Source organism: Epinephelus lanceolatus, chromosome 6 (genome assembly GCF_041903045.1).
Source record: "Epinephelus lanceolatus isolate andai-2023 chromosome 6, ASM4190304v1, whole genome shotgun sequence".
In the NCBI taxonomy this organism is placed as follows: Eukaryota; Metazoa; Chordata; class Actinopteri; order Perciformes; family Serranidae; genus Epinephelus; species Epinephelus lanceolatus.
In genome coordinates, this window is record NC_135739.1 from 14,325,315 (window position 1) to 14,350,279 (window position 24,965).

A 24,965-nucleotide genomic window follows, 5' to 3' on the forward strand; every position below is an offset into this window, starting at 1 on the left:
TTTGGGTATAGTAGAAGGTGCTCTACAGCGAGAGAAATCCGGGCAGGCGCAGACACCTTCACACTGAGCAGAGGTTTTTGCGGCGCAGTTTGTGTGGCGGCCGGGACCCGATCTTTTAAAACCATGCTGGATTGACTGCAGAGAGGCAACTACAATCAATGGCTTGGCTTTGAAATCGTTGAAAATTTATTGGAAAGGAGTGTGAGACAGAGCGACAGTGAGAGAGGGAGAGAAGCGAGGGAGAGAGCGAGAGAGTGGCGAGAGGGGTGGAAATAAAGATCCTTTTCAACGATGGAGCTTACAATGGAAAACATTGGAAATCTGCACGGTGTATCTCACTCCCATCAAACGAGCGACTTAATGAACTCCCCGCACGCGCGCCAGTCGTCGGCGTCGCATCGGAACTTGGTGTCGCACGGTCGGTCAGCCATGGTGTCCAGCATGGCCTCGATACTGGAGGGAGCAGGGGACTACCGCACAGACCACGCTTTGTCTGGCCCCCTGCATCCGGCAATGACCATGTCGTGCGACTCCGGGATGAGCCTGAGCAGCACCTACACCACGCTGACACCGCTGCAGCACCTGCCCCCCATATCCACCGTGTCGGAGAAATTTCACCATCCACACCCACATGCTCACCATCATCCGGCGCACCAGCGACTCGCAGCCGGGAACGTCAGCGGCAGCTTCACCCTGATGAGGGACGACCGAAGCCTCGCCTCCATGAGCAACCTCTACGGCCACTACCCCAAAGACATGTCCGGCATGGGGCAGCCTCTATCCCCTCTGTCTAATGGTCTCGGGTCTTTGCACAGCTCCCAGCAGACTCTCAGCGCCTATGGTCCTGGAGCTCACCTCTCCAACGACAAGATGATCTCCTCGGGGGGCTTCGAGTCCCACGCAGCCATGCTGTCCCGGGGCGAGGAGCACCTGGCCCGGGGTCTCGGGGGCCACGGGGCCGGGCTCATGACATCCTTGAACGGCATACACCATCACAGCCATCCGCATTCTCAGGCAAACGGGTCCATGCTGTCAGACCGGGACAGGCAGACGGTGGTGGGAGGCGGGCAGGGAGGTGGGTCAGGGCAGGTGGAGGAGATAAACACCAAGGAGGTGGCACAGCGAATAACGGCAGAGCTCAAGCGCTACAGCATCCCCCAGGCCATCTTTGCTCAGAGGATCTTGTGCCGGTCCCAGGGAACTCTGTCTGACCTGCTGCGGAATCCTAAACCGTGGAGTAAACTCAAGTCTGGTCGGGAGACGTTCAGGAGGATGTGGAAGTGGCTCCAGGAGCCCGAGTTCCAGCGGATGTCGGCGCTCAGGCTTGCAGGTGAGTGAGGAGACAGCTCCCAACCTGAGTGATGTGGAGGGATCAATTAGAAGTCAATGTGGCGAGACTGTCAATAGCTGCTCAAACAGACATTACTAGAAGTTATTAGTCGATTGTATCGAGTAAAACTTCATCATGACAGTTGGGGTGTTAAATGTTGGGGGGAAATCTATATTTTGATTGATGCTACAATCCATGATAGTATAAACAGATGCTGTGTAACACTGGAGGTGATATAAACAAAAGCGAGGACGCATCTCTCCGAGGTGCAGATGCACTTATGGCGGTTTTACGCACGGATACAGCATAGATACACACACCCCTCTCACTCTCACACACGAACCAAAACACACCAAACAAAGGGAATCAAAGCAGGATGTGATTACATCTTTCAGCTTTTACTTTAAAAGGCAAAACAAATCCACACACTGAGATCACTGCAACTCAGATACTCAGTTTTACTACGGACTCATTTGTGTCAAACAAACTTGTAGTAATCTGGCACTCCCCCCTGTCAAATAAGCGCGTCGTCGCAAACAAGGATCGTCTGAGGCCTGGCCAAAGAGTCGGGGGAGCATGACCTCCTATGGATCAATATTTCAGGTCCAGGCGTCCCCTTTCAGAGTAGCACACTGATAAATGATCGATTTGGATCTGAAAGACAGAGACACAAACAGATGCGTCTTTCTCTGGCCTGTGTTGTCTCCTCTGCACTCTGGGATATCTTGTCTCTAAAGTTGGTTCAGGGCATGTTTGGCCAATCTGATACTGAGATTTGTGATTATTTTGCTTTGTGAGATTGTGAGATCATTTTGTGATCTGATAACAGAAAGGACTGTATTTCTTTTTTCAGTTATGTGACACAAACCCTCACTGACTCTGTCTTATCGTTTCCATCCATCGTTTAGATTTTTATTGCGCAAAGATTATCACACTAAACACTGTGATCTGAACCCACATTCCCGCCCCCCTTTAAACCCTTTAACACTTTCCACCTGATTAACAGGACGTAAATGAAAACGAGAGACGTCGCAGTGGGGTTAAAACAGAGCTGTGAGTGAGAGGTCCCCTCTCATTGATGTTTGTGTAAAGGCCCTGTTTAGACGTGCTGCGCTTCCAAACGTCAATCAGCTCTTCTGTGTCGTATTTCAGCGAACAGTTCAATTAAGCAGATATAGTGGCATATTTTAGTTCCAGTCAATGCCCTATTGAAAAGCACTTAATGGCATGTAAATTGTTCCTTTGCGCATTTAGTGGGGTTCTGGTAAATAAAGATTTAAACACTCCACAATTGTCTCTTTAAGTGCCACTGCTGTTAAAGCTAATTGGGCTGTGGGGTTTTATATCTTCCACACCCGGCATCAGGATAAACCCCCCCCAATTCAATTGACATGTTGGAGTGGCACAGTCCTGAGCAGTGCACACCTACTGCATATTTTACTGTGGTCAGGTCCAGGGCAGCCTATAGGTGTAGCGCGTGAACGTGCGTGCGTATTTGGTTGTAAAATGGAAATTAGGGCTGCTCTCTTATCTTAATTTGATCCAGTGGCGATGGATGTTTTAAATTATTCTATTTTTAATATATATATTATTGGAGATTTCTACCACATGTGTTTATTTTTTGGAGCAGCAGATTTTTGTGTGCATTGTGCATTAACCTGCAGTCACAATAGGTCTCAAAGAAAAACGCCAGTTGGGCAAAATGACAAATGACTCGTATGTAAATGCGCCGAGCAACATTTTACTTATTGCATTTAAAATCACCATTATCCTCGGTGCGCATGTGGGCTGGGAGTGGGAGTTGAAGGGGGGGTTGTGATGCTGAAAGTGAGGCTGGGCCATACTCGCTCGGCCACATCAATCAATAAATTCAAATTACTATTCCAAATTCATCACAGTCACACAAATCAATGCAGCTGCCCTGCTTAGCTAATGTGAAAATGCCAGTGTCTGCACACACACATGACAATCCACCCCTGAAACGAAAAGCAGAGCAGAGATAGGCCTGTTTGAGGGGGGGGAATGTTGTGTGCCCTTCACGCTCAACATCTCCTAATGCAACGAGGGCAAAGACCCACAGGCGTCCCACCTATTGTGCTCTCTCCATACGCAGAGCTTCAACACCCAGGCCCTGTAAAAAGCTTTAACCTTTGGATGTCTTTTATTTTCCGAGCATCTTAAAGCATTCTCCCACTGCTGTATAAAATAAATAAGCAACTTCATTGTAAAGCTGCACAAATAAGAAAGACGCGGGCAAAGTGAGGGTTTGGGAGGCATTTAAAGATCGCATTAACGATGAAAACAATTCGTCTTTGCATCTGTGTTGAATTCCACACTCCATCTCAATGTATTTGGTCGGGTCAATACAGCCCTGATCGATAAGGATAGCCAGTGCATCTATCAATTATCCCGCCTCAGCACTCTCTCCCATTGGTCTCTCCCCCGGAGCAGAGGGGGAAGGCGGGAGCCGGAAAAAAGGGGGGAAAGAGGACAGCTGTTAGGGAAAAAAAACGCTATTGCACACCTTTTTTTCTTTGCTGTAATCATGCTCCGATTGTGTGTGTGTGTGTGTGTGTGATGCACTCTCACTCATTTCTCCTGTGGGGTGTGAGTTATACAGTCATTTAGGTTGTATTCACGCCTCTTTCCAGAGCTGGACAACACACAAAATGTTTAAATACATCACCAAACGTGCGGTTTATTCCCACAAATGGCGCATTCCTGTTCCTCCTCCTTGCCAGTGGTGAGGGTGCATACCAGGGTCCCTCTCCCTCTCCCTGGACATAAAGAGGAAGAAGAAGCGCAGTTGGTTTATTACCATTTGAATGGCCGCAGCACGTGCCAGGGTGTGCAGGTCAAGACCCACGGGTCACGGAGGAAAAACATTGTTGAGAATGAGGGTGGGAGGCCTCTATTCATGTTTCAGTGGACTACATGCAGTTTACACGGGCCTAATCCTGGAGAAATCCACCACCACCACCACCACCACCACCCGCATCACCATCACACTGCACTTTCACCACTGCTATATTCATACTGCTTGGTAAATATATTTGTTGCCTTCCTTACAAGCTATACTCCTAAGGTCTTAGAAAAAAAGACCAAATTCTGCAAATTAAATTTTATTTTACAAGGTTGTAAACTGTTTTTAATTTCCCTCTACAAATAATCCAGTAAGAGGAAACGGTTTATTCCTACAGCCCAGTTTCCCAGGCGCTGTCCAAGGTGCTGATCTCAGCCTCCATCCACCCTGAGCTGCAGGATCCTCTCTCCAATTTGAGGACAGTTCAAGGTGGTGAACTGGAGTTTCACCAATGCACAGTTAACAGCGCTCGTGTAGGCCCTAAACACCATTATTTCATCCAACAGCTTCCACCCATCGATCAATATTACAATCCACAACCGCGTCAATCACACCACCCTGCACCCTACTTTCCACTCCAGCACGAAGCCAACATTTAAATCACATCTTTTGCTTCTTTTTTGTTGCAAAATACACAGTGACTTTTTTATTTTTTGGGGGAGTCACACCAAAATATCCAGGAGCAACAAAAATAGTCAGGTGTGGTGATACTTCCTTTTTTTGGGTCACTTAAGCCGGGATAATGGGTCTAATTGGATGGGGCATTAAGATGTGATTGATGCGGGTTAATCTAAAACAGGATTCTTTTTTTCATGAAGAGATGGCTTGATGTTAGCCCGCGAAATGATCGATTGGTACTTTAATAATTGATGTGTGAGGGAAGATAGGGGGGGATAAACAGTGCAGCTGCGGTTTTCAGAGCCTCGTTCGTTAAGCACAGCAACGTGTGCTGTAAGTACTGAGAGACGCATGTACAAGCATCGCCTTTGAAATCCTGCGGTGGGAGAGCAACAGTCATTTTCTTGAGGCTATACCTCGAGGCTATTTTGTTTAAATCCCGGGTTCAGTGTAGCTCATACCAGATGAAATGACATCTCACGCCTTGCATCATTATCTGGAGCCCGGCGATGAGGAGGCTGGGCTGCATGGGGCTGGGGGGGGGGGGGGTCAATTCAACTTTAAATCTGCATAAATCTTCATGTCGTGGGCTGATGTGAATATTCATAACTGGATGCATCGTGGGAAGTGATGAAGGAAAGAGGGGGAAACACCTACACATGCACCCTGATTGATTGCGTTTAGAAGGTTACAGCTTCCTTCTTATTCACTCCATGGCTGCATATAACGCAGGACAATATCATAGCAGCAGCTACAGCCTGCGTACGTGTCGCCTCCCCGTTTCTTCTCTCCTGTGTGTATGTGATCGGGATGTAGAGTGCGTCTGCGCCACATTGTTAAGGCCGATCTGGCGAGCCCTGAATCTGTATCGATTTCCATTCCCCGGCCTCTGCTTTCCATCTCTGGAGCTGCGCCATGCAGCCATGCAACCCCCCCTCTCCATCTCCACCATGCAACACCATTTCTCCCATTAACAGCTCACCCTTCATAACACACAGCAGAATGACTAATAAACGCATGCTCTCACGCTGGCTTGTTGCACACCTCGCAGCATGCCTTGGTCAAAACACTCAAATGCTGACTTTTACAAAAAAAATTTGGAGAGGTTTAAGCAGCTCCTGCTCCGTTTCTGTGATGGAGACGGATTAGCAGCACGAGACGACTTAAAGTTCAGAGTCGTGTAACCTCTGTGCGCTCATTATACATCCCACCCACACGGCTCTGACCAAGTCGACCTTATTATTCAAAATAATGTAATTTTAATAGAAATCAGATTAGCGACAGAAGCAGGAGCTTGCACTGTCTCCCACATCTTCACCCATTTCTCCTTTTTAGACACACACACACACTCTCTCTCTCTCTCTCTCTCTCTCTCACGCGCACACAGAGTTCCAATTCACACGGGGGGCGTGCTTAGCAATTATAAATGCAGCAGAGGTCTGGACTCTGTACAGTCTCGAATACCGTCTCTTCTATTTTAGATGATCAATTCCTACGCTACTCCGTCGCCCCCTCGCCAAACCGGATCGATAGGAGAGAATGACCTTTAAATCAAATTGCTGGCAGAGTCGACTGAATGCACGCGGCTAGCATCAAAGGGTTAATGGCACCGCGTGCACCCCCCCCCCTTTTTCAACCAGGCAAAACATACAAAGGGACCAAACCTGAAAGATAATCATAATTAAATCTCATTATTCGTCCTTGGTGCTCTGGAGTCAAATGTAGGGTGAGCACGGTGCTGCTCTATGTGTGTGTGTGTGTGTGTGTGTGTGTGTGTGTGTGTGAGGATGCCTGATATGAAGAAACAAATCTGTGGCTTTTGACCCGCCACAATCTGCAAGGGTTTACATAAGAGTCGAGGTGGCTCCAAAGAGCAGACTGTTGAGCAATTAAAATGTTGACCAGAGCACATCAGCGGTGTGCAGATGGAGCTCAGCGCGCTGTTATGTAACGCCGGGATGCCCCAAAAATCTGGGGCTGCTCCGTGCGTCCTGCGCGCAGGCACCCATGTCTCTGATGCACTTCCTGCTACGACCCACAGTGAACATTTAGACAGTTACAAAACAGTCAGATGAGTGAATTTAAAGGTTTATTTTATATATATACTATACTATACTATACTATACTTCTGCTAGCTCTGATTTTATCCTCACTGAGCAAACATGTACCTGAGATATCAGGTACTATGACTGTGTGATTTCTGCTGATGTGACGTGTCAGGTACTCTGATAGAGAAGTAACAAATTACTTTTTTGGGTTGGAAAGTGGTTATAAATCTGCATCCAGCCCGCGCTGAAGCAGCAGTGAAACAGCGGTGTGTCCACACACACTAGCTGCTTATCTGACGCCCTGACAGGCCATCGGTTATTAAAGGCCCGATAATGGCTTGTTTAATGCGCAGCTTAAGAACACAAGGCAAGGACATTGTCCACGCAATTAAAGGCAAGTGAAGGCACGTATCCAATTGAGCACGGCGAGCTTTCTAAAACAGCTAGAAAGCATTTAATCTCCTGATAGGTGTTAAAATATGATTCCAGTATGTGGAGGGTGGTTATTCAACGGATTTCTAACAGGGGTGTGCATGCATTTATTTTGGAAAAAAAATGTGGGAACTGTATTTTAAGGCCACAAAAAAAGAGAATAAATCTGTTTTGAAATAAACCATCAAGTTTAAATAATTCACTCGCTCAAGGAAAAATAAGATTTTGCGAGCCAATGAGGCGTGTTTGTGTAAAGCAGTCTCTTTTGGGTTTAATGATTCAGAGTGGTGTAAAAATAAAACAGCTGGTAAAGACCAAAAACGCTCCAACTCTCCTGGTGACACGTCATCGTGTCTCGGCATCGTCGGGCCTTTTTGAAACGAGAGCCTGCAGATGGTTTGAACGGAACCTCTGTAAGTCTTTCTGCAGGGTCGATCACAACAAAACCGCAAACACACACACACACACGTACACACAGATGCGCACGCTCTCACACACATACATACACACAGCTTATCGTACCCACAGATGCAACCCGAAACTCCGGTTGGGCAACCCCACACAGATCAACAAAGGAACAAAACGACTGTGAAATCAATTGATGAATGAATCGATGTCAGCGCGTACAGCCTTTATATTACATGTTATTAAATATAACGAACAGGCTGCGGGTTATTCTGAAATTAATAATTTGTTTAATTTGTTGCTTTGCTGAGCCGATATGAAAACGCTGACGTCTGTTTCTGCAGGTTGTTATTCAGGGTTTTTTTTTTGCAATGTGTGTGTGTGTGTGTGTGTGTGTGTGTGTTGCAATGCTTTTCTTTTGACAGACAAAAAGAGCAGTCTTAATAATGTATAAATATAAATATAAAAAATATAACCTGCATTTTAATTCTTATTTATTCCCATTTTCTTATTTTTTTTATTTTATTTTATTTGTTTTCACTGGTGTTTGAAATTGTTGCACACAAAATAATTATTAAAAATATATTTGGGACCTTCCTGAAATAAACAAAATAAATAAACAAACAGGCTAAATAAATAAATAAATAGGCATTCAAAGGAATTCAACACTTGTTTTCACCGATTTGATTTGCAAAGGGCGACAAAAGAAAATGAACCCTATAATAAACCCTAAATACACCAACGTGCTGCAGAATAACACAAACTTAATAAACATTTTATTTATTTCAATTTAATATGCTTTGTTTAGCAATGGGGGAAAATAGAGCATATAAATGTAATTAGGTCACCGCAATAAGAGCTGCTGCTGCTGTGGAGATATTTGTTGACTCTCCTCTCACATGATTGAGTGAGAACTGTATTGAATTGAATCTGGAAAATTCCTGCATATTGAAAACCTGTCCGTCTCCCCCCGTGGAGAGCAAACAGTAGCTATCATCTGACTGCAGATCACTTCGCTGATTCTCCTGCGACAAAATAAGAAATGAGCAGAGGAGGAGTGGCAGCTGACATTTGGAGAATGATGTCACTTTGCTAAATCTGCGCACCCTCCAAGTCAGAGGTGTAAATACAGGCAAAGACGAAATTTAACCTAATTGGAGACTTAGAAATTGGTGAAGAAAAAAATCAATTTGCTCAGGTTTATTTTAATTTTCTTCCTTCCTTCCTTTGTGTTTCACTATAAACGCGCCTGTGACAGATTTACGCAGCTTTAAAAAGTGTGTAAACTCTTCCCAGCAAATGAAAAGGAGCTTAAATGTAGAAGTCCTGGTGCACGGTTTCACAAAGTGCGGGTGTATTGACCGGCCAGAGCCTCTCCACCCTCCAAAAGAGACCCCACTGAGGGCCGGCTATTTGTTTAAATGTTAATGATCTGTAATTAATTGTTTATGGGGCGGATGGAATTTTAAATCAGCTAAACACTTCATTTATTTACCGCTTTTTAAAAGTAACATAAAAGCCTATTTTATTATTTTAAACACTGGTGCTAAATTTCAGTCATCAGGATTCAATCCGAGCACAACTCCTCAAAGCAAAGCAGCTCCAGATAAATTCATAAATCGCGTAAAAACACACACAGCGGGGCCCACACCTGTTGTTTGACGGAAATGGCACCGTAGGCCCACCTGTCTCCACAAAAATAAAGCATCATGATCATTACCGCCATCACGCATAACTGGCCAAAGCAATTATGAATGGAATCAATGATAATCGCAGATAAGAGTATCACTCCAACAATGGAGCCGCTCGCACAAATAAATGGACCACTACGGACCGAGGCTGCTATTAAAATAGCAAAAAAAAAAAAAAAATAATAATAATAATGCAGGTTAAAAATTCAGTCATACGGTTTCTCTCAATCACGCGCTCAAATGGCTGAGTACGTTTAATTATCTAAAACCTCATAAGGAGCGTGATCATCACAGGCTGCAGCCTTTACTGATTATTGAATTTTTTTAAGCACTATGCAATTTCTTTGGTTTACCACTGGGTTGCTAATAACACGTTGGTGTGAATAAAATTATATTTCTCAGGTGCATTTTGTGCATCTGAAACTGACAGTTTGATTTTGATTCAATTTTTATTTGAATCAAAATGTGAAGTCCAGCCACAGTGCACGCATGGCTGTGATGGAGTAAAATGTTCCAGGCAGGCAGCTGACACTTAGACTGAGCTGGGGATGTGGGCGAAGGTGTAACTGAGTTCAGGTTGAGTGTTATTGAAGTGCTGGAGAAGAAATGCCTCGCAGCTGAGTCGCTGGAGAATGCAAACAAACAAATTGTGTCGCTTTATCAGTATATTAACACCAATTCTCACTCATTACATTAAGGGGTATCGAGCTGGAAGTGTTTGGGCCTGGCTGGAGAAGCAGAGAGAGACAGAGAGGGGAGAGGCTTGGCATTGCCCCGCAGCACAGAAAATAAAATAAATGCCACAGTGTGGAGGGAGAGAAGGCCGTGCGGATATACATCAATCTTTAAGGCAACAGCCCGTGCGAAACAACAGAGACGTTACTTAATAAACAGACTGAAGCTTAAACATCAAATCGCCCAATCATGCTTCTTATCTGGAGAGGAGTGCAACAAGCAAAGTGGCCCTGCATGGATTAATAGTGGGGACAGGACTGCTCTCCAACAATGCAAGTGTGTGCGTGTTTGTGTGTATAAACGCGCCGAACCGTAACCGGTAAACATGTTTATTGGTAAATTAATTAAATCAGCAGACGTTGACCTCGTGTGCTTTACACCGCAAACAGGGCTGCAGCAAATGTTTGGAAAGCAAAGGGGGAATAATTCTAGATGCAGATGTGTAAATAATCAGGGTTTCATAAAACACTATAGGCATAATATTAGGCCGTTTGACTTTCTCATTATGAGCAGGAAGGGCAGCGGTGATCAATAAATGATTAATGCTCAAGATGGACTCACATCTGCAGGGACAGAGGAGGCCTGAGACAGCTGTGAGCGCGCGCGGTGCACACACGCAGAACAGGTGATGATGATCATTTACTCATCTTCTTCCCTCTGCAATTTTTTTTTAAAAGAAAGCTGGATCATCCCGTTTCCTTCCCTCCATTCTCCCTTCCTTCCTGATGTGTTTTCGCGTCTCCACCCCTTCATGAATCACCTCTCCGGGCCCACTCCCCCCCTCCGAGGCATAATTAATTGGACGAACTGAATTTCACACACGAATTATTCACGAATCTATCGATCGATATTGAACACCCAGGGCCTTTCTCTTAACCTCGCTTGGTTTGTCGTGAAGCAAAGAATATTAATGTCATCAGTGGAGAAGAAATGGGCCTAACTTATACCCCGATTTCATCCGAGAGGAAAAAAAAATCACTCATTAAGGAATTTGATATTAGACTGCGATCCAAGAGGCCTTTGATTTGACATTCATGTGGATAAACTTCTGCTTTGCATACATAGGATTTAATTTAATATTATAGTAAATAAAAACACGCATTAAAACAGGATGTTCATGTCTTTGTTAATCAGTCTCTGTATGTTTGTGAGGAGCCTGAGGGATCCATTCAAAGTAGGTCAGCTCCTGTTCACAGCTCCATATAGCGCCTAATAGAAATCACATTTCTGTCTGCCCATGTAGCAGCAGGGTGCACACCTCAGAAAAACACTCAACACCAAACCAGGATTTTTGCTCTTGTCCGGTTGCTCTTTGTGCATGAGTTTATGTCCGTCTCTCTGCTCGGTGCCTACTGTAGCTCTAAAAGCTGCAATGATCGATTTTTTTTTTCTTTTCTACGCCGAGCTTGGTTCAGTAATCAGGGCCCCCTTCCTCACCGATCGATCGATATTGATTACTAAATCCAGCGCCTGTAGCAAAGGCAGCGCACTATGGCGCCCCGTGCAGCCGGGGCCACGACGAGAGCGACACCTGCCGACCGGAGCGGCACAAAGCAAGCGGTCGATGAGGCGCGCAGGACGTGACTCGCCGGTGGGAGAGATGTGGAGGGAGAGGCTGGGACTGTCTGAGCTCGTTGTGGAGGCACATTAACACCCCTCCCGTGGAGCACTTATTATGTGCTTCATGCACAAAAAAGAAAAGAAAGAGCACATTTGTTTGTCTCTTTAATCTTTGGGGATTTAAAGAGAATAAAGTCCAACAAATTGTAATTAAAAATACTGACCAGCAGTTTGTTTCCAAAGCTTTTACCCCACAGATTTGTTGTCCGCTTAAAAACAATCCATTCATAGATTTTGGAAGAATTCCATTTCTGTAACTGCATATGTTGATTTTACAGCTTTAAAATACACATGGTGACATTTAGGCTATTCACAACAAGTAAAATGTCTCCTACTTAAACAAAAGTAGATAAATCAATTAAAATTAGCCTTTTTTTTCCTCTTATAAAACTCCTCCTATTTTTATTGCAAGAAATAAGTGTAATTGTTTTGCAAAACACTTCACATTTTCTGGCATATGGCTAAAGTGTGTGTGTGGTTATGTGCATACCTGTGCAAGGTCACACATCTGGATGAATCCCAGAAGAAAACATCACACACCAGAGGGAAGTGAAGGTGTTCAGGGCAACTGGAAGCTGCATAAAATAAACCTAAAGTCAGCCTGGACTTAAATATTGAGATGCTAATAAATTCATATTGATAATAATATTAACTGTGCTGCTCCAGAGGAAGTTACTCTAAAAGATCTGGTATCAAAAAAATGCTGTTGCATCAGATAATGCATACTAACACACATTTTTATTTAATATCATATATTAACCAACAAATTTAAAGTGTTGGACAAGTAATGTGCAAAACTTAAAAACAAAAAAAATCTATTTTCTCCTCTCACAATAATCACCTGTGTTCAGTGAGGTTGAGGTCCAGTGGCTGTGGAGGTGAAGCAGTGCATGTCAGCACAACTCGCTGCTCCTCCCTCGTCTTCAAACAGACTCCACTGCATGTTTGGGCTCATTGTCCTGCTGGGAGACGAATCCTCTTCCACACAAGTTTAAAGCCAGAGGGGATGGCATGTCTTTGCTGAGCAGAACTAGTAGCTTCTCCTCAGTCAGCGGGGAGCTGATGCAGTGCAAGTCCCTGCGTGTGGATTAAGCAGAGCATCCTCACATGTGGGTGTTTCTAAAAATCAGATTTGCAAACGTAAACAGGAATTTTGTATGGTCTGGAATTTTAGGTATTATTTGGTAAATGATGAAGGTATATTCCACCATCAAAGCTGCACGTTTCCAACTGACTGGTTTTACTGACGAAAGCATGTGTTTAATGCTCAGTTGCTTTTGTTTCCTGGATGCAGATGCCATCTTCATACACTGGCTGCCAGTTTTAGCCACTACAGGTGACCACATCAACTATTAGTGTGTGTTAATTTTGCTCTGGAATATTATAAACGGTCAATTAAATTGCAGTTTGGTGCTGCAGCAGATTTTCACCGACAGGGAAAACAATTTGACGTCAAGATGCTTTAATTTCTTGTTTAATTTAATCTCCTCTGACACTGACAGGGTAAACTGGCAAACATGATTAAACTTTTATCAACCATAAAACGCAATAACGTATCAACCGCTGCATTTTATTATATATTAATGACTGCAGTCTATCATCTAGTCAGTGTGTGGTGTGCAGATGATCAGAACAATTCACACTGTATATTTGAGGAGTATATGTTTGTTGAATATTTGGTGTCAATGAGTTTTAGGAAACCTTACCAAACTTTGACATATGGAAAAAGGCAGATATCTAATTTTTATACAAGCTTTTTTTTAAGAGTTGTATATCTATGTGTCACAGCTGATGTGTGCTTAAATAAGAGGTGTGAACTGATGAATCTGAGGGTGTAACTTTGGTTTGTGGACACAATAAATGGGGCAATCTGGGGGTCGTCACCTAGAAAAAAAATTGCGATTTGAATATAATTTCCTGGATTACTTCATACATTTAAGGAGCATGGTAATGAAACAAAATTCAGGTTATAATTAAGTTGGTCATCTTGCTAAATTCTGCCAGAATAGCACTAAATATGCTGAATGTGGTACTCCTCTGTGGCATCATTTTGGAATATATCAGAGCAAAATCAGCAGCTCAGTTCGGAATCTGACGGCTGGCCAAACAATAATGTATGAAGCATGATATTTGTGGTATTTTGAAAAGGCGTCCCCCGACCCCGGAAAATTACATCTCAGGATGAATCTATTTTTTAATAAATCCATATGGATTGAACGAATGTTTCTCCCTGGAAGCGCTGGATAATATCTTTATTTGTGTGTAGGTTAGCGTCACCTGAAGACGTGCATGTTCAGGGTTATAAGCTTGTGATGGTATTATATTTAGAGCAACTTTGTTGAAGTAAGAAACTATGATAGATGCAAAAATTATAACTGTATTGAAAGCAGGCCTCATTAATAACAACAGTTCCCTTACTTAGTCCTAACCCACTGAGACTAACTCTGTGAGACAATGTGAATATTTCAGCTAAAGTCCCAATGATAAAATGACATCATCCCCCTCATCCTCATGACTACCCTTAATCCTATAATAAATCACAGATATATGATGATATACACTCTGTAATACAAGCATGCATTTAGACAAATTTGTATGTGGCATATTAGCGTGTGTGTGATGTATATACAGCTGCAGTGTTGATGTGAAATATGAATATGATGGATGGGCTCGTGTGCAGGTTAGACATCTGTAGTAAACAGATTGGACTGCAATGGCTGATCAATGGGCTCTGTTCCACTGTAATTAGACACACAGCGCCACTGCTTGGCTCCAGCCACTTCAGCATAATCACAGCCTCCCCCCCACACACACACAAACACACACTCATGCACACACACACACACAAGTAGAACATAAGATAGAGGAGAAAAAAAATCTGTCCTTAAATGCATCAAGACACGCGCGTTTGCGCACACACACACACACACACACACACACACACACACACACACACACACACAGCGTGAGAGTGAGACATTATTGAAGTATGAAAGTATCAGACAATACGGACGGCAGCAGGTGGAGACCCCACAGGGATGGCATCTTTCTCTCTCTCCAATTTGCTCTCGTTTTATTGAGACAGTAGGGAAGCTGAGAGGGACACACAGTCCGTTCTGGCAGGATTCGATCCTCAGCCAGCAGGGGAACATGTGGCTGCAGAGGTGGTGCCATAACCTTCCACACACACAGACGCACACAACTCCTCCTACATCATCTCTGGGCACCGTTTCTGCCTTTTTACCCTGCACCTGTCTGCTGCCTTCCACCCATCTCCTACGAATACTTTGAGTTACAACACACTTACCCACAATACAACATTCTATTAACTATTAATTTCTGTGTTCGCTGCCTACAAGCCCACCACCCCCTCCCAAACGTAAAAGAGTACACTCGGTGTGTTTTCTTTTGAAAATTGCTCGGTGTATGGGAAGGGGCTCATAGCAGCCAGTGCATGCACCTCTCGAGTGTTTGTGTTTGGGGAGGGAGAGGGGGGGCGGGTGGGTTATAAATACCCTCTCAGAGCTCAATAGAGTGGGCTCCAGTGGGCTCTGTTTGAAGTAGCAGACTGTAGACCTGCTGGGGGGGATTCTGACCTCAGTCCCTACAGAGAACCCCCCAATTCCTACAGCAAAGTCGGTCAATATCTCTCTTTCTCCTTCACTCGCCGCCCCTCCCTCCTCTTCTCGGCTCCTCTCTTTGGCTCTTATACACACACACACACACACACACACACACACACACACACACACACGCACAGGCACACAAATGCACACACTTTGTCTTACTCCTCCACCTTTTCTGTTCTTTTCTCTCCAACCTTTTCTTTCCCCGCCCCTCCTCTATCTCTCATTTCCACACACACATACACACACAAAATGCTTACTTTTGTGCAACAGTCACTCAGTCCCCCATTGCGACTCAAACTGCATTAATATTGAATCAAACAGCAGTGTCTCCAGCTAGCAGGCAACAGCCAGTCCCACCCCCTCCTCACCCCATCTTTCTCTCACCGCAGGCTGGCTCCCTGTCTGCACTCTGCAGGATGGAAGGAATATTCCCACTGGGCAGGAGGCATGGATTAGCTTTAAATCAACTTTAATATGGCAATAGAGATGGAGCTGTAGAATCTCTGCTGGTGTATAAACTAGTTTTTATGTGTTAAGTATTGGCTAATGATACATTTAGTTACTCTACTTCCCTCCACCTCCTGTCTTTGCTATCTAATCATCAGAGTAATCACTTTTGTATATTTACCTTGCTTTGTGTTTCTTTTTCCCCTCTTTGCCTCCCACTCTCATCCCCATCCCTCCCACCGCTGCCATCCACACCAAGCCTGCAAGCGCAAAGAACAGGAGCAACACAAGGACCGCAACACGGCGCCCAAGAAACAGCGTCTGGTCTTCACTGACCTGCAGCGCCGCACACTCATCGCCATCTTCAAGGAGAACAAGCGTCCATCCAAGGAAATGCAGATCACCATCTCCCAGCAGCTCGGCCTGGAGCTCAGCACCGTCAGCAACTTCTTTATGAATGCGCGCCGCCGCTGCGTGGACCGCTGGCACGATGACCACGGTGCCAGCCCCGGGCAGCCGGGCACATCCGCCACCACCTTCTCCAAGGCCTGAGAGGAGGAGAGGACCTTCAGAGGGCCAGGGAGTCAGGTTGGAACAACAGGCAACATGGAGAATTGGCTGTGAAACCTGTGTGTAACAACCCTACCTGGCCTGGGCCGTCTGAATGTGTCCTCTGCCCCCAGAAATCCTTTGTGCCATGCAATCATCTTTTTTGTCAGTCAAAATTTCAAGCTCTCACCTGAAACAAGCATAATCTAAAAAGGTGAATTGTGAAGTCAGGTCCACTCTGCATTACTCACATAAGGACAATCATTGATTCTGTCTTTTTTTAAAGAAAATCATTTTTATGGCATCTGACAAAGTTAAGAGACACCAAAGATTTGATGTTTTTGTTGGACGGTACCAGACATATTGCCGGCCTCCTTCACCACCCAAGTAGCCACTGATTCTGCTTTTTTTTTCTTCCAACTCACCTCCTTTGTGTCTGCCTCTTTAGTCTCTCTCTCATCCCCTCTACGCCAGCACACGGAAGCAACAAGGGCGAAAGAACGGCAATAAATCTGACAACAGAACAGCACATAGCCTTATTATCCAAGCCCCATCCTGCACACACAAGGCCGTCATAAAGAAAACAACGCAGCCTATGAAAAAAACAACAAGGCTTTCCAATTCTCCGCCTCTACCTCCCCCCCTCTCCTCCTGTAGTCTCCTTCATTCCTCGGCCAAAGGTATTCCCTGATGGCCAGCCATTTCAGAGAGCAGCTCAGCCTGATCATACGGCAAACTAATGAATTGAAAAATGAATCGATGCAGACAGAGAGAGCGGGGCCTTGACCCCTCCTGAAGGTGAAACTCAAGATGCTCGGCAGTAGATACTCAGGTCTTCCAGGCCCAGGTCTATATTTTTTGCACAGATGTTGGAGGCCTGTAGGGAGACGTGTCATTGTTACTCTTAGCCTGAGCCTAGAGTCTGTGTTTCTCTGACCAACAGGAGAGGCGGGCGAGATGTCTGGACATGCTCTTTGTTCTGCTGGGAGCTTTTCCTCTGATCAATAACTGAGAAGCAAGCGACAACAACACGCTCGGGCATCCAGCCAACTACATTACAGCTGCATATGAAAAGCAGAATGTAAGAGGAGCACATGGAACCCACTGGAGATGGGGACACAAAGGCCTCATAACAGCAGCAGCAGCAGCAGCAGCAGCAGCAGCAGCAGCAGCACACCTCTCCCTCCCTGCTCCTGCCTGTGCTGGCAGAGCAACAGTGCCCCCTGCTGTCGATAGCAGAGACCTGTATCCAGCAGAGCAATGGGGCTCAGAGCGGAGGAGAGGGAGGGAAGAGCCACTAGATGCTGAGGAGAAGTCATGGCACAACACATTCAGGCCCTCACAGCTCTTTGAAGGCAGATCAATAGCTAACCATTATCCTATTGTTGTTCCTCATCCAACCAGCACTGGTGAAGCCGGAGGAGGGGGATGGTTAAACTGAATGCTGAAAACGCAGGGATTTAGCAAAGGCAGGGATTTATTTAGCCAATCCAAATCTTCACACAAAATACAAAGACCGGATAGAAAAGTACAACAGAGTAAAAAGTAACAGCTCACCGAGACAGACACATTTGAGGCATAGCGGAGGTTTAATTTACATTATTTTGGGAGGCTTCATATTTTGTCAAATCATCCTTCCATTCCTCCATCCCATCTGTTTGCAAAAAAAAAAGCTCTCAACAGATGTGATTCAAACCAAATCTCCTGGTTATTCCCACACAAGGGTTATCAGTAGCTAACCCAAAGCTAACCACCACATTCAGCTGTCAAAATGCTACAATAATTAGTGCCAATGCTTACTGCCTTAATGCGAATCAGAGAATATGGTACTAGGGTTCACACACAGCTACAGTGCGCCCCACTGATGACGGGCGGTGTGTGCCATAGCAACCAACAATCAGCTTTTATCTGAATTAAAAATATACTTTTGTAGTAAAAAAATGGAAAAAAAAGAATCAGATTTTAAGGCATACAATAACCAAACCTCAAACGACAAAGATACCACACACACACAATATGTGTTACAAAAACAAAATGTCTCCAACACATAACTGGACACATTTTGAAGCAGAAGAAAAAAAAATCTCTCATTCTATCTTTGGTTCTCTACCTCCTCTGTCCCTCTAACCCCATTGCCCCCTCTCTTTCTCTCTTCCTCTCTATATTGATGCGGGTATTTAATTAGTACCATAGACACAAAGTTTCTATTTCTTGTTACTATTGTGCTCTGTTGTGCATAAGTAAGGCACCTTGTTGATAAATCAAAAACAAAAAAGGAAGGACTTTTTAAAAGGTTAAAAAAAAGAGGGATGCAAGGACCGAGGCCAATGAAGGACGTTTTCTTTTCTTTTTTTTTTGCATTCTATGTGAATACAGACTCGGAGGAGACATTAACGTGAGAAAGAGGAGAAAAAGGAGCTGCTGAAGAGAAGAATAAATGATGGGACGCTCTCTGTCTTTTGGCATTTCATGTCAGAACTGTGGTACCCTCGGCCCCCTTTAAGCTGAGCCCCAAGGATGGGGTAAAAACAGAGGGGGGACAAAACATGACCTCCAAATGTCCTGGCTGATTCAGTGCGTTTTACCAGAGGACGGGTGTGGGGTAATGCTCGGGACTCAATTGTTATCTGTATGGTCTTAAGATGCAACTGTAGCATTTCCAACAATGTAGTCAGATTAGCGGTGCAGATTAGATAAGAGATGGTCATTGTAGAGGAGCTGATTGAGAGGTACTGACAAACTTCACGTTGCTGTAAGCAGTGAGTTAATGTCGCCAAAGGATGATGAGCTAAAATCGATTTGTGGTATACAGTTCAGTGAGCATAGGTAAATAGCTAGATTCAGCTCTAGGTATTAGGCTGACAAAATGACATTTGTTTGTAGTGAGAACCAATGTGGCTACCTCACTAAGCTGAGTGGTTTGTGAAACCGCCACTAATACCAAAGATACTGCAGCCTACCGGTCCCAAACTGCCTAGGGGGACACAAACCAAAAAAAAGCCCCCCCCCCCCCCTTTGCCCAGAAATGTCACAGGCAGACACACTGACATCTCACACACACATTTGTACAAACAGCGCAGTCGGACTGCATCGTGCCACATAGGAGGAGGTGGCTGCATGCAGACAGAGTTGAGTGCCTTTTCCCTTCAACCACGGGTGGGACTGCACTGGACACACACTCACATGCAATAACACACACGCACATACACACACACACACACACACACACACACACACACAGCCACGCGGGTGCATGCATATAGCTGCACACCCATTTACAAACATGCACTCACATTCAGACAACGCACCCATAATTGGATGGACAGAAAGGGGGGCCAAAGAGAGGGACACAGAGTGGGGGCTGTGTCAGCATTTTCTCCCATATTGACTTTCCATCTTGATACACTAGAATACAAGCACTTTATCATGTAGAAAGTCTATAAAACATTTTCTATACACTATTTATTTGAAACAAAATTATATGTTACTCCTTAATCTGTCAGAGTCTTTGTTACTGTATCGTTGATCTTCTAGTAGCTCACAGCCTTTATGTTTTTTTTTTATTTTTTTTGCCTCCGCCCGGTGTGCTTAGACTCTCAGCCACTTTACCTCTCTCGCATCAGAGATATTTTTGTGTAACAGAGAAAGAGGGGGGTAAAAAGGCTGAGGCTCTGAGCGCTCACAGGGCTATAAGTTGTAAAAAAAAAAAAAAACATCTTACCACTTAATGTCTCTCTCTCTCCACTGCGTGCAAGCACAGAGGCTGCACTAGAAAAGTGTGGAAGACTCACTGACAGTTTATAGACACAAATTGCTCTCCTCCCTCCACCTTGTCTGTCCAGTCGACCTCTCCCCCTGGCTAGTGCTAAGACCCGGTAGGCGTGTGTTGACAATTAATTCTGAAATACCTCAAAAACCTTTCATGTAAACTTTATGTAATTTAGACTGAAAATAATACTGCTAATGATAACAATGATTATGAAACTATGATACTATGATAGTTAGTTTTGGAACTTGTGACTTGAAGCTTTATACTGTTAAATTCCTTTTATTTGTTTGCTCATTTTTCTCGTATGTTCTCTCGTTTGTTTTTGCTACGGCATGTACTTACTGTTTTTCATAAAGGAAAAAGACATTGTGAATGTTTCTGTGAAGGGTTACACGAGAAAAGAAGAGACAGAAGAGAAGGCTAGAACAGAGAGAGGGGGGCACGAGCTACTCACTTTAGATGCTTAGTTCAAAGCTCTGTCCGAGGTGGGTGTGTTTAAAAGGAAAATAACAAAAAAAAGGAAAGAAATGACAAAAAAATAATGATTTGGGCTGAATTCTTAACCAAAAATTTGATGTTAAACCAAAGGAGGAATAATCTTTTATTCATTGTTAGCTTTCTTCTGCCTTTAAGTTGTCTTTTCTCTGATAAAAAAAAAATTCACAGTTACTTTTGAAGGTTCCTGGGTGTGTTCAAGTGCTCCTGATGTTCTTAGAATATTAAAGACCAGCACCTCCTATTGAAAAGAAGGTGCGCTTTTTTCTTTTGTGCATGGATATTGTATAACTGTATAGAAACCAACAGGAATGACCTGTGATTTTGTGGGGAGAGGAGGAGGATGGAAAGACTTGGGAGTGGGTGGAGAAGGGGTGGGGGATATTTTGGTTATCAAAACAACAACAAAAAAAAGGGTGGGAGGATCTGGGTTTTAGGCGTTGGAGGGGTCCTTGTTTTTAGAAATTTCCGTCACTGTTGGATTCACTGGTTGTGTGCATGTGTTGTTGCAACCCTTCCCCTTTTCCCCATGTTTCTTTGATGTATATAAATCCAGACAGTAGGGGGCAGTGTGTGCTGGGGGAGGTCAAACTCCTCTCCTCCCAATCAATAGCATTCAATCTTCATTCCTCAGCTTTGTGGTCCGCACTCGGGTCCTGAAATGTGTGTCTTGCTTTTCCAAAGACGGGCTGTTTACTTGGAGTTAATCAGAGGGACACACACAGGCCCGAGCGGCCTTGAATATACCTGTATGTCTGTCTACATGCTTTTCTTCAATCTGTGTATGTGTGTTCATTTGTACCTATGTGGAAGACAAAGTGTTTCTTTTTTATGTTCCTTTACTATGGGTTGCAATATTTGTCATGCGAAAATTTGAAACCATTTCTTACTGACTGACCGACCAACCAACCGCAGTACCATTTGGCAACTGATAATCCGACCCAGAAATGTCGTCAGCATTTACTGTCAAACAGCTTATGTGTGTGTCGTTTCACCGTGGGATCGAATGTTGCCAATGGGACTGATGTAGACACCCCCAGTCACACTGTGCTCTCCCTCTTCTGTTACCTGTTAATCAATCAGAACCAAGTGTCTTTGTGATGGTAGAAGACAATCAGTTTCAAAACAAGAAAAAAGGTAGAGAGAGGGCAGGCCAGTGGGGAGGAGGAAGGGGAGGACGGAAGAACAAAACCAAGGGAAAAGAGGCTGTCTGAGCTTTGACGAGCTGTAGTGCCCGACTGCCAAACGACTGCCCCGTCATCTCCCCTCCGCTCTCTGACACATCTTCCATCCCATCATGCTCGACGTGACTGCGACACTCCATTCGACATTTATAAATTCACTCCCTCCTCATCCCCTGTCACTTTCCACCCTCCTGCACCCCTACTGCCACAACGTAGTGCACTGCAGGAGTAGAGTACAAGAGCTGTGGTGCAAAGACCATATTTCCCATCACCCACCACAACTTCCTGCTAATCTAATGATGATGTAACCAGCCGCGAGGAATAAAAATGGCTCCGGTTGGTGGCTTTTGCACAGAGAACTATGCAAACACCTGACCCCCCCAATCTTAATCGTTGCTGCTGGGTCAGAGTGTACAACCCTCAACCCCCCTCCCTCCCCTCGACATTACCACACACTCCTGCTCACACTCCATGACCTTTCCCCCTTTCATCCCCCTCCTCCCTTTAGCCCAGAGCGGGCGGAGAAACCCCAGTCACTCAGGGTACAGTAGAGAGTGGCTGGGTAGAGGAGAGCACTACAGCGCCCCCATGTTTTCACCACACTGATGTCGTACAGCTTTACATGAATGCCCCAAACTGCCATTGACATCAAAATGGAGTCCATGTTGATGTTTGCAAGCTGATCCTCCCCGCTCATGGCTCCATTGTTCTACAATGTTTGACTGTCTTTGTCCCCAGCGCCAAGGAAGGGCCACAATCAATGCAAAGACACTTACATTGTACTTACTTAAGTTTACAAAGTCGTCTGGAGACGGTGGCTTATATTGCACTCGGACAGACAGACACACAAACAGACACAGGCACATGCTGGAGAGGGTGAGTCTGCCTTTTGAGAGTGTTTGCTGAAACCAAAGATGAAATCAGAGGTATGACAATCTGGCTACCAAACCTAGAAGACAATGTTCAGCTCTCTGGGCTGCTCTACGGGTCCTGTGATTTACCGGCCATGTGGACATTCCACCTATTGCACTTAAACACACACACATACAGACTCCAGTATAACAAACACACACACACACACACACACACACACCTCCACCCACACACAAACAAGGGATAAACCCACTCACGACGTCTGGTCAGAAAGCCTCTTTTCCCTCCTCCCACTGCAGAAGCCGGAGAGCCTGTGGAGGACTTTTAGTTTCACTCTAGCTGAGACTTTTGAGAAGGAAAAAAATCTGAGTAATAACTGTTACAGAAAAATAAAAACTTAAAAGGATAATATGGGTAAAATTGCGTGTTTTGAAATAAATTAACAAATAAAACAATTGTAAAACAAAGCGGTGCTGTTGGTTTATTGTGTTTGGTTTGATCTTCAAAGGAAATCCCCTGTGACCGCCGGCAGAGGGAAATTTGATTTTTACCACAACAGTCTCAAACAACAAAGATCAGAGATATTCATGCAGAGGTAAACCGTCTATGTAAAGACAATAAACAAGATTTATAGCACATAATGTACTTTGTATATTACAACATTTACTTTATTGGAAAATAGCTGTACAAAAGATGAGCGAAGAAGGCAAGAACTGCACACACAGACGATCAGACGATGAGGTGCAGACACATAGCGATTCATCTTCTCATCTTCTATGTTGCAGTAACAATCTACGTGAAATATTGTCCCATATCAAAAGCTAAACTTTATCATTATCATTATTCATGTGCAATTAGGTGCAATGCTAGTGTCCTTCATGTCAATTCGTACTCCTGATTCAGTACTTGCAGTCACCTTCTCATCCACCGTCGGCACTGTGCTGCGTATGCAGGTCCCTGAAGTGATGAGACGTCCAGGCCCCGCCCCCTGAGAGAGGGCATAAGAGGAACGGCGAGCAGACGTTCCCCTTCTAAACTTTGACTTCAGCTCCACTTGCTGACTGGGCACATTGTGGACCTAGAGCACAGGCAGGTGAGAGGGGCATCAGTGACCGTTATAGCTGCTCATTCTTTTGATTTTATAGGAATTAAACCTCAATAATCAGTGAATGAGACACAGCTCAACACATCTCAGATAACACACACAAGCTCAGCCTTCTGACGGCTCCAAAGTAACATAAAATGGCAACCAAACAGGTGCAGAGACATGTTAACAGTTGAGAAAAAGATTATATGAAGTGAGAAAGAGACGTACAACAAAAATATTGGAGGGTGGGGAGTTGCATAGGTAGCAGGCTGGCATCGGGGCCAACCATCGAAGAGAGCAACCTCAAAACACAGGTGATGTTTTATGTTTTTTAACTCGTCAACAGTGAGCACATTTTCCTGTCAGAACCCAGTAGGATGCGAACAGCTGGAGAATTATCACAGAGAAAAACACTGAAAATATTGTGTAACTGACATCTTTCGGAGCTGTAAAAGTCTTAAATAGTTTGGGAAAACGACTGAGATGGACTGAAATCCAGGTGACTGCTAGATGTTTTACTTCTATTTCATTTTGAATGATTCCTCTGTAAATCGATACTCCACCTTTTCTTTACTGTCTTAATGTTCTTTTTCACGCAGATGTCTCACCTTGTGCTTGTCATGCATGGTGAGGATGACATTGAGAGCACGAGCGGTTATTGAGGGCAAAACAGCCGTCCAGGTAGTGAGCAGAGCTGTGAGCCACACAAGTGGATCGATGAAGGCCTTATCAGACGCACCTGATGAAAAGCACACACAGAGCAATCAAACCTGTTCACAGCACGATGACACATCATCAGATCAATGTTAAATAATCATTAAAGGAATACTTCACCCGGAAAATGATCATTCGTTAACTTGAAGTTGTGAAGAAAACTGGTTTTCTCACATGCCTCAAAGTTGAACGAAGAATCCAAAAAGGTAGAAAATTCTTGATAAATTGGAGTAAAAGGCGTAGCACACCACTGTTTTAAATTATATGATTTTAGTACACGTCTGGATAAATGACTCGGACTGCATGAGTTGTGTGAGGGTTTGCAAATGGCTGTTTTGATATAGGTTTGCTGCTGTTAAACACGAACCCTATGACTTCAGTTCATCAAGAATGTTCGCCCTTTTTTAGCTTTTTCAGTTTCTCTGGAATTCAAAGTAACATGGGGTGAGTAATTGACATGCCAATGATTATTTAGG

The 24,965-nt window shown here is 44.4% G+C and overlaps 2 protein-coding genes across 2 annotated transcripts in view; one reads left to right on the forward strand and one right to left on the reverse strand.

Annotated features, from left to right (window-relative positions):
- On the forward strand, nt 1-23,140 carry onecut3a (one cut homeobox 3a). Its single transcript, XM_033622128.2, has 2 exons — nt 1-1,330; nt 16,078-23,140. Exons 1-2 carry the CDS (start codon nt 292-294, stop codon nt 16,368-16,370), a joined length of 1,332 nt encoding a protein of 443 aa, XP_033478019.1. The 5' UTR covers nt 1-291; the 3' UTR covers nt 16,371-23,140.
- The window catches only part of atp8b3 (ATPase phospholipid transporting 8B3), a 26,572-nt gene continuing 23,396 nt past the window's right edge, over nt 21,790-24,965 (reverse strand). Inside the window, exons 28-29 of the mRNA XM_078168682.1 lie at nt 24,384-24,514; nt 21,790-23,766 (exon numbers count right to left, since the gene is read on the reverse strand). Coding sequence (XP_078024808.1) covers nt 23,533-23,766; nt 24,384-24,514 — 365 coding nt within the window. The 3' untranslated portion in view covers nt 21,790-23,532. The remainder of the gene's footprint in view (nt 23,767-24,383; nt 24,515-24,965) is intronic.